Source organism: Microtus oregoni, unplaced genomic scaffold, assembly GCF_018167655.1.
Source record: "Microtus oregoni isolate MIOR12 unplaced genomic scaffold, Mior012 000041F_ref0000270, whole genome shotgun sequence".
NCBI classification, from domain to species: domain Eukaryota; kingdom Metazoa; phylum Chordata; class Mammalia; order Rodentia; family Cricetidae; genus Microtus; species Microtus oregoni.
Window position 1 is genome coordinate 15,789,190 of NW_024543208.1, and position 10,360 is coordinate 15,799,549.

The window sequence follows — 10,360 nt, forward strand, 5'->3', positions numbered from 1 at the left end:
CTAGAGAACCCTGATGCAACCATTTATGACGGTGGACTTGTCTATTTCTCCTCTGTGCTGAAGCCTGAACAAGCTGGTTCTAATATCTGCAAAAGAATGCTGCAGCAGAGGCAGCAACAGGGCAGATGAACTTGCTTGCAAAGTGAGGGTAAGCAGGCAAAAAGCTAAGTTTCCTTCTCCCATGTCCTTATTTTCAGGCTGCTACCAGAAAGTGCTACCCATATTTAGAGTGTGTCTTCCCACCCCAAACAGTCAGATCAAAAGAATTCCCCAATGAGTGCTCAGTTTGTATTTTAAATAACACCAGATCCTGTCAAGCTGACAATCAAGACTAACCATTACACAGGTTCTCATGGATTCCAGACTGCCCGTGAACTTTCTATGAACCGAAGATGACCTTGAACTTCTGATGTCTGCATGTCCTTCCTGAGTGTTGGTATTACATGCATGTGCCTAGTTTTTTGTGGTATTAGATACTCAACTTTGGGCTTCATTCATTCTAGGCAAGCACTCTGCCAGCTTAGCTACATCAATCTGCCCTGTCCTTAGTGGACAGCAAGATCTGCATCTAACATTGTCCTCTGACAGTCATACTGCACCATGGCACAAGCCCATACTTAAGTGTACCTGTGGTAGGGACGGGTAGCGAGGGACCAGGTCTTCAGTTATATTTACTTATTCCTCTTTACATACCCCATCTACCATTTGCTTTTGATTTGCTCAAGGCCTAGCTCTTCCCACCATCACCTCTACCATCAGCCCAGAGTGGAAGTCCGTGACAGAGGCTGCCCACGATGCCTCCTGTGCACTCTTGTGCTCTTGCCCTCTTGCTGACTCAACAGCAATGGCAACTTGATGGCCAGTTCCCTATTTGTGACCCTTACTGGCTTCCTAGTTCTCCGAGGAGTGCAGAGGATCACCCCTTGCCAGCCCCTCAAGCATCTCCCCTTGCCACATCCCTGCACCTCTCCCTGCCTTCCTGAAGTGTGTGCTCCACTTGGAGCACCTGGCCTGGCCTCTCATTCCATGCACCCCCAGCTACAGGCCTCTGTGCTTCCCCACAGACCCCACACCCTTGGCTGTCGCCACCTGTGTCCTCAGCAGCAACAGGCAGGTCTACATAGGTCATCCTGGTGACCAGCAAGTGATGGCTCAGTCTGAGAACACTCATAGATGTCCCTGCTACCGGTGCTGCTCTGGTAAGCCAGACCAATGGGGTTACACACCACACTGGCATTGGATTAGCTCTGGCCTGGCAGAGGCAGGTGCACCAATGTTTAACCAGATGCTGGGAAGCTGATGTCAGCTCAGCCTAGAGGCCTCCCAGCCAGGTTTTCTGTGGTCCTCTATTTCCTGGGCTTGGCACAGTGGTGTGTATGTGGGGGGGGGGGGGGACTGAGCTATTGTGAGAGGGAGGGTGTATGCCAAAAGAACCTAGTTCTTTCTCTGGCTCTGTTGCCTTGGTTGAGTCCTTCCCACGGCTGATTTGTGTCTCTCTGTGACAAAGAAGAATGGTCTGGGTGGTCCTTTGGATTCCACCAGAAGAGACTGGCCAAAAGCAAGGGATCCTCAGACTCCAGAACCCCCTAGTTAGAATGTCCTGGCATGGGACTTCCCCACTTCATGGGGTGGGGTGGGTAAATCTTTAACTTGCTAGCAGGTTGGAGTCTTTCTGGATGACTGGTTGTGGGGGATTGGGAGGAGAATGTAAGGTGTGTGTGGACAGTCCCGCTGTTGAAAAGGAGGGGATACAGGATAAGGAAAGGAATCGTGTGCAGAACAGGACATGGAGGAACGTGGGTCTCCTGATGGGTAAGCATATTCATGTGAGGTTTCGGAGCCCTTGAGGCACGCCCAGAGGACAGAACGGAAGCACAGTGATGGTAACTCTCTTTGTGGCCACAGAGACCCAGTGTGGAGCCTGGAGCAGGGCCCAGAAGGACCAGAAACCCCCATTCAAGTGGTGCTCAGGTAAGGATGGATGGGCTAGGTAGCACCGGGGTCAGGAAGGGACCAAAAGCACTAGCCGGATGGACCACCTGGTCTCTCCTGGATACTAGGGTGCGTCCCATGAGCACTGCAGAGCTGCATAGAGGGGAGCAGAGCGCTCTACACTGTTCAGGGACCCGGACTCTGCAGGTGAGAAACCTTCCACAACCTCTGCAAAGGAACCACTGGAGGGGACCCTGGTGCCCAAATGGAGCAATATTGCCTTAGGATCCTTCTTTCCACAGATTGCCCCTCCTCTAAGGAGCGCCCCGCCTTCCTTTTAATTGTCCCGCCTCCCCATGGTGCCCTCTCCCACCCCAGAATGCCCTACTCCTCCTAGATACACAGCTAATTTAGAGTGTCCGCCTCTTCAAAAGCCCCAACCCTACACAGTGCCTCACTCATCCTAGAGAGTCTGTCCCCTCCAAGGTGTTGCATCTACTCTAAAGACCCTTCCTTCAGAGTGCCCCGCCCTCCCGGTTGCCTGGCCCTGCACAGTGCCCGCTCAAATGCTATCCCCATTCCAGGTGAGGCCCCCAGGTGGAGGCCCCGACATGGCATTCCGTTTCGGTGCGGTACTGGATGGAGCGTGCACGCAGGAGGACGTGTTCAGAGCATGCGGGGTGAAGCGCCTGGGCGAGCTGGCGCTGCAAGGGTGAGTGAGGCGTGGGCTGCACCAGGAATGGGTCTCCGCACCTGCCCATCTCTGCCTCCTGGGGCCAGCCACGCCCTTGTCACCCGCAGTTTCTCCTGCACGGTCTTCACTTTTGGCCAGACAGGATCGGGCAAGACTTACACTCTGACAGGACCCCCTCCGCAGGTGAGTAACTGGTTTGAGCTCAGTCCACCCACCACCTTCGGCTTGTGGGCGGGACTACTGGGCGGAAGGGGCGTGGTCAAATAAATCCCGCCCCATTGGTTTATTTCCTTGGTGTCTGAGGAAGGGAAGGTGCCCAGGGTCTTGCAGAGTTTGGAACTTTAATTTGTCTATGGGGTGGCACTGATGAACTATTGGCTGAGATTCCAATGACATTGTGTGGGGGGCGTGGTATCGCTTATAGCACAGTTAGTGCACTGCTAAGAGGGTAGCCCTGACTATGCTGCTGCAGCTCCTGCTGTCTTTGACCCCAGGGGGAAGGGGTGCCCGTGCCCCGCAGCCTGACTGGCATTATGCAGAGGACCTTCGCCTGGCTGTTAGATCGTGTGCATCACCTGGGTTTCCCTGTCACCCTCCGAGCCTCCTATCTGGAGATCTACAATGAGCAGGTAGGCGAATGATAGAAGAAGGCCATATATTCCAAGGACCAAGGATGCTAAGACGCAGAAGGGGGGGGGAGGGACCATTGTCAAAGGGCTGTGAGTGTATTGAGCCTGCTTCTTCCTCCTCTCCCAGGTTCGGGACTTGCTGAGCCTGGGGTCTACGCGGCCTCTGCCTGTTAGGTGGAGCAAGGCTCGAGGCTTCTATGTGGAGCAGCTTCGGGTGGTGGAGTTTGGCAGTCTGGAGGCCCTGATGGAGCTCCTGCAGATGGGTAGGCAGCTTCACGGAAACTTTGTGAGCAAAGATTCTTCAACTCCCTCTGAGGCACCCTGGGGATCTGGGCTGCTGGAATTGGGACTTAAGAAAGAACACTTGTGGCAGAGTGTTGACTGAGTTTTTTCTTACCTGCCTGGTTCCTGCAATCCCAAAGAAATCACACAGAGGCCTACATTAACTATAAACTGATTGGCCCATTAGCTCAGGCTTCTTATTAACTCTTATAACTTATATTAGCCCATTATTCTTGTCTATGTTAGCCACATGGCTCAGTACCTTATTTAACGAGACAGTCACATCTTATTTCTTTTGTGGCTGGGCCAGGACTGCTGAAAGAGTTTCCCTCTTCCCAGAATTCTCATTGCCCCACCTCTACTTCCTGTGTGGTTGTTCTGCTTATACTTCCTGCCTGGCTACTGGCCAATCAGCATTTATTTAAAATACAATTGACAGGCTACAGACCATTGTCCCACACCAGCAGAGAAGGGCCAGTCAAGCAGCAATTCAAAGATGTGGCAAAGGTGTCCACAAGCTGGTTGCCTTGCCTCCAGATCGCCTCCCCATGCCTCTTGCTCATTCCTCTTGATTCATGCCTTCCACTCCTGCAGAGCCTAAGGCAATGGCCATGCCCCTTAGCCTAGCTTCTCTATGAGATCCTACTCTTCCAGCATTAGTTTCTCACCTGAGCATTTACTGAGAACCCTCCTCTGGCAGACCTGGGGACACAAACACTGGCCCTGGCCCCGCAATTCTACTCTCTGCGGAACTCTGTTTCATTGCTTCCTTTCCACACAGCAGGAGAGGTGCTTCTCAGCCTTCTCTCTCCTCACATACTCCCTCCCTAAGCCGGTCCTTTGTGCCTCTGTCTGAGAACCTCTCTGACATCCCGCTCCTGGGGGATGGATGGCCCATTCTTCTTAGCTGGTACAGCTCCTGATGTCCCCTTCCCCAGGTCTCAACCGCCGTCAGAGCTCCTCACATACCCTGAACCAGGCCTCCAGCAGAAGCCATGCCCTGCTCACTCTCTATGTCAACTGCCCATCTGTGAGTACCCAGCCTGGGAGAGGGCTGGGGAAAAGTGACCAACAAAGATCTGCCTCTACATGGGATTTTCTGGGTGTATGGGGGGGATCCTTTGACTTGAAGACCATGTGACTTTTGATGGAGACAGTCTTCTCCAAATTCCCATCAAGCCCTGCTCCACCAGCCTCAGCAGGTACCCCCTGTGGACCCTGGGGAACCTCCTGTTGGGGGCAAGCTGTGCTTCGTGGACCTGGCAGGCAGTGAGAAGGTGGCAGCAACAGGATCCCGAGGGCAGCTGATGCTTGAGGCCAATAGTATTAACCGCAGTCTATTGGCACTGGGTAAGAACTGGGGCCTACAGACCTGACTTCTGGGTCCCTTCTCTGCTCTGGATCCATTGCTATACTAGGGAGACTGTGGGTCTTGTAGTTACAGATGAGGGCTGGAGTTCCGGTATCAGGTCTGAAGCTAACTTTCCCCCTCTGGTTATCATTCTGAGGTCAGCAACATTACACATATACAATTGGAAGACAGACACAGTAAGGAGAAAGGAATGGGTCTGTGTACCCAACTGCATGGCTGGCCCCAAATCCCTAGGGAACTGGCCTCAATACTTGCCTGTGGTGTGGGAGCTGTGGGTGATGTCCCTTTTCAGTTAGTTATTTGTTGGAGATCTCTCGAGTCTCTGTTGAATGTTGGACACTGGGTGGGCACCACACCCGTACCTCCAGAGAACTCAGTCTGCTGCTGGACACCAACGTGAAAAGTGAGACTCCACTTTCACTGGTCTGGCTGAGCTTCCTGCTCCGTAGCAGTCCAGCCAGACAACTTTGGGCACACAGTGCAATTTCTCTGGGTCTCCCTCTTCCCACCAGGCCACTGCATCTCCCTGCTGTTGGACCCACAGAGGAAGCAGAGTCACATTCCCTTCCGAGACAGCAAGCTCACCAAGTTGCTGGCAGACTCACTTGGGGGCCATGGGGTCACCCTCATGGTATCCGATGGACAGGGGAGCTGGTAGAGGGGCTGGGCCCTGAGGAAGGGTTTCTTCCATAGACGCACTCAGGGGAGGTCCTTTCTAGGTTGCCTGCGTGTCTCCGTCAGCCCAGTGCCTTCCTGAGACTCTCAGCACCCTGCGATATGCAAGCCGAGCTCAGAGGGTCACCACCCGGCCACAGGGTCCCAAGGTGGGTGGGCAACAGCCAGAGCCTGAGTCATCATCCTGGTTGAAGTCTGGGACTGGATCAGAGTTGGAATTTGGGTTGGAATCCTGGGAATGATGTCATGATTGATGTCAGGGTCATAGTCAAGGGTCTGTGTCACAGTTAGAGTCTGGGCAAACCTAGGGCTAAAGACTAACCTGGGTTGTTATCAGGATATATCCAGGATTTGAGCTGGTTAGGTCTAATATGGGGTCTGATACTTGGTTAATTTGGGGAATCACAATCTAAGCTAAGACTGGGCCAGAACTGAGTTTGGGCGCGGAATCAAGTCTGGTTCCGAGTCCCTTCAGGATGGCCCAGCGAGGACAAGGTGCAGCCTGGGCCAGCACACAGAGCTGGCAAGTGAAGCAGGGGCTGGAGTTTGGGCTCCACAAATCCCCCATCCCAGGAAGCTCTTGTGCAGTGTACCAGCCTGTATTGTCATAAACAGGGACCCTGGGTTTCTTCCTCAGCAGTCCCCTGGAACAAAGCCCCCCCAGCAAGGAGCGGCTGAGCTGCTGCACCTCCAAGAGGAGAATCGTCACTTGCGGTCCCAGCTGGATGAAATGCGGACTAAGGGTAGGAGCCCTCTGGGGGCCGGGAGGCGTGTGGGTAGCAGCACAGCAATGCTCTGCTTCTCCACAGCACCAGGGATCCACGGGGCCCGGGTGGCCTGGGCCCAGCGGAACCTCTATGGCATGCTGCAGGAGTTTATGCTGGAGAATGAGAGGCTTAGGTAAAGCAGGATGGGGCCAACCCTATCCCTACCCTGTTTTGCTCATCTACTTTGGCCAAGATACTACCTACTCATCCCTGTTTTTCTGCTCCCCTTGGTGGTGTTGGTCCTGCCTCCATTACCTGGGCCGACCCCTGATAGGAAGGAAATGAGACAACTGCGGAGCAGTCGGGACCTGGCCCGGGCAGAGCAGCGTGTCCTGGCCCAGCAGGTCCATGAACTGGAGAGGTGAGTTAGCCATATGAAAGGCCGGGGGGCGTGGAAACTGGCAGAGGGGACTTCATGAAGTCCACGTCAGGCTTCTGATTCTGAGCGTTGCCTTTGGCTTCCGCCTCTGTCACCTCCTGGCTGCCTGTGCTACCCTCAGCTAATCATTGGACCATGAATTTACTGGGCCCCTCTTCTGGGAGGTGGGGTCTTGGTCTGGCCGCCTCACGGAGTTGTTTGCGAATGAGCAGGTGAGGTCATACAGAGGTATCAAGGTTGAGAACTGAAGGCTCAGACCCCACTTTTCTTCCCAGGCACCTCCATTCTGCTCCTGCCCTTCCCCAGCAGGGCTCTGCCCCCATGTGCCCCCGCTCCATGGGTCCAGCTGCCTCCTGCCGTGTGAGTCCCCACTCACCCCGGGTTGTGGAAGACAAGATGGAATGTCATAGTCATATCAGCCCTCTTGCAGGCCCTGCCCCCCTTCTGCCCCTGCTTTCACCTCTGTCCTCTGTGCCGAGTACCCCTGACCCACTGGGCCTGCCCATGGAGGGAGTGCCATGTGCCACAGGTAAGAAAGGCCAAAAGGTGAGTCTGGAGAGCTGGAGACACTGGTGATTCCAGGGCTCTGGACTGGGACGTGGGGGTGAAGTCTCCGTCTGGGTCTCTCCCTGCCCAGGGTGTGGAATGTCTGCTTGCCTGGCCTCCGGTCCTGCCTTCTTTAGGCGAGCACCGTCTCGCTCACTTACATATCTATGTCTCCATCCACTTCTTCATCCATCACCCATGCCTTCTGGACATCTCCCCAAGCCATCCTAAGCTTTGGGCCCACCTCTGTTTTGGTCTCTGCCTTCAAGGAGCTCCCAGTACTGGGGACAGGCATTACAAGAACCACCTGTAGGCCACAGACTTCTCATACTGGCCTCTGTTCTTGGTATCCTGTGCTGCTGGCATAGCTGAGGTCAGCACTGGGGAAATGGTACCCAGACATGAAGGCCTGAGCTCACCCAGTGTGGGCTTTGGTCTTTTCAGCAGGAACTAGTGCCTGAGGCCCCAGGTCACATATCTCTTTCTGCATGGCCCCCACCCTCAGCACCTCCACCAAGCCCCGGCTCTTCCAAGCCCCCACGAGAGAGGTGGGTCAAACTTGGGGTACTGGAGTGGGAGTGGGAGGCCTGGAGACACTAGGTTCATTCTTCCTCCACATCCATCCAGGAGCCATAGTGACTGGACACAGACACAAGTCCTGGCAGAGATGCTGATAGGGGAGGAGGTGGTACCCTCTGCACCACCCATGCCCACTGGGTCCTCAAACTTGTCACCCATGCTAAGAGGTAAAAAAGTGGGGGTTGAGTACTTTATGGGCCATGGGGTTCCCATCTTGAACTGACTGGGAAATGATTAGGAGTGATTTTGAAGGCCTTCCTGGTCCCAGCCTTTGAGTCTCCTGGCAGGGTCCTCTTCCTTAGTCGTGACCTCTGCTGAAGCCTGGGACTTGGAGAAAGTGTTTGAGGCTTCCACAGAAGAACATGGCTCTCAGTAGCTTGGCAGGTGACCGGGGCAAACAGGATTTGAGTTTCATTGCTCCTTAGGAGGATCTGGGATCCCGAACCTGACTCAGAGGCCAGAGGCCGTCACACACCAGATCATCAACTCCCTGAACCTCGGCCAGAGTCAGTCACAGCCCAGTGAGATCATGCAGGGCCCTAGCCAGGGCCTCTCTCCTCGTTAAAGACTGCCAGACTGGCTCTTCCCACCAGGCCTGCATCTCTGTGTTTGTGAAGGAGAAAGACATGTTGCTGGGTAGATCTGGGGAATTCAAAGTTAGTAAGACCTCCCCTGCCCCCTCCCAGACCTTGAACCTGAGGCTGGGTTCAGAAGACACTGGCAGTGGGTGTAGGCATCTGAATAAAGCAAGAAATCAGCTGTAATCCAGTTGGTCTTGTGCTCTGGGTGGCCATCTAGGAAGTGTCACTTCCATGAGGACTGGAAGAGGCTGTAGGGCTGACAGCAAAACCCAAAGACTTCAGGATGCTATAGCCACATCCAGAGTTTGGGCATAGGGGAGCTACAGAAGGCTGTCGAGAAGTCCCCATACTTAGGTGTGTGTCTTGGTCATATTGACCCCACGTAAGGTAAAGCAGCACCTTGGCAGAGATTGGCAGAGAACGGAATAGACACCTTGGTTTGAGGTACGTAACTGGGGCATCCGGTAGGGACTCCTCTGAGAGCTGAGCTATGGGACTAGCCAGGGCTCCACGCAGGCAAGCCTCGGCCATAGGCCTGTGGGAGCCGTGGGGAAATAGCCGGCCGAGCCAGTTAGGATCATCTGGGAGCCTGGGCCTGTTGGAGGGCTGCTGGACTGTCCTGGAGACCTCCTGTCTCTAAATAGGGTGGCCCAACTGTGGATACAAGGACCAGTTCTCCACCATACTCCCCGATACAAGACCAGGAAGACCCCAGGCTTGCTCACCCGGCATTCTCCAAAGCATGCTTCCTTCAGGAACAGGGGCAAAAAGATAAGGCCCTTCTGAATGCGGTGTGTCTTAGGCTTTTCTGAGTCTCCCCGACTCCTGAGTCTGAGTAGAGAAGTTTCTGGAAGCTGGGAATAACTAATTCAGCCCAGGATGCAGCCCCCAAGGAACAGAAGCGTGCTTTTGTTACTGGACATCTGGGGGATTTCAGCAGAGACCATAATGTCCCTCAAAGGTCAGGGGTCAAAGTAGAGGCCAGAGCAGGCTCTCCACACAGGTTCTAATCACTAGCTGCTTCTCCACAAGGGGTCCTGGGCAACTTAGTTGCTCTGAGCCCAGGTTACCTTGTGTCCAAAATGGGCACAACTGTGGTGTTCCTTTACTTGACTCTTATGGAGATGAAATTCTCTGGCGTTTGGAAATGATGTCACAAGAGGCTTCTTTTGCCAAGAGTTTGGTCAAAGCAAAAGTTCTAGTCACTTGACAGTTTGATAGAATTAATAGCCCTGACCCTGGAGATGGCTCAGTTGATAAGCACCAGTCCGTAGCACACACACAAACATCATGGTGTGCGGCTGGTGAGATGGCTCAGCAAGCAAAGGCACTGGCTGCCGTGCCTGTGGGCTCGAGTTCAATCCACAGGACCCACATGTGGAAAGAGAACCATCTCCAAGTGTCCTGACCTTCTCCAGGAGACTGAAAACAGACAGGTGGACAGACACAAGCAAGTGTGTGCATGCATACACACACACACACACACACACACACACACACAATACAGGTGTAGTGGCACATGCTTGCAATCCCATTACTGCAGAGGTACAGATAGGGAGATCCTCGGGGATCACTCAGTCTAGCCTAATCAATGAGGCAGGCCAAGAGGCTCTGTCTCATAAACAAAAGGTAGGCGGTGCCTGAGAAACCATTCCTGTTGACCTCTGGCTTCCATATGCTTGTGGACACACATACACATAGACGCATCCACACCAACTGCTCAACAGAAACTTATGGGAACCTACCTGGCATGTGTGTTGCTCTTACAGGACACAGGCTGTGCCAAGGAGCTCTGCCTGGGCAGGGGTGCGGTTCTCAATACAGGGTTCCAAAAGAGTCTTGTGGAGGTGCTGCTTTTGCAGAGACCTGAAGGAAGAGGGGATCCCAGTTGGCAGCACAGGGTCCCCTTTCCTGACACTTTACA

General features: G+C 54.0%; 1 protein-coding gene across 1 annotated transcript; it reads left to right on the forward strand.

Annotated features, from left to right (window-relative positions):
* The first annotated feature begins 1,690 nt into the window (after positions 1–1,690).
* On the forward strand, positions 1,691–8,607 carry Kif12 (kinesin family member 12). Its single transcript, XM_041632526.1, has 19 exons — positions 1,691–1,812; positions 1,906–1,971; positions 2,061–2,139; positions 2,517–2,644; positions 2,734–2,809; positions 3,121–3,255; positions 3,383–3,518; positions 4,476–4,567; positions 4,731–4,887; positions 5,422–5,540; positions 5,629–5,733; positions 6,222–6,327; positions 6,394–6,484; positions 6,626–6,712; positions 7,006–7,090; positions 7,161–7,259; positions 7,721–7,824; positions 7,904–8,022; positions 8,281–8,607. The coding sequence occupies exons 1-19, from the start codon at positions 1,787–1,789 to the stop codon at positions 8,418–8,420; spliced, it is 1,950 nt and encodes a 649-aa protein (XP_041488460.1). The 5' UTR covers positions 1,691–1,786; the 3' UTR covers positions 8,421–8,607.
* The last annotated feature ends 1,753 nt before the right edge of the window (positions 8,608–10,360 follow it).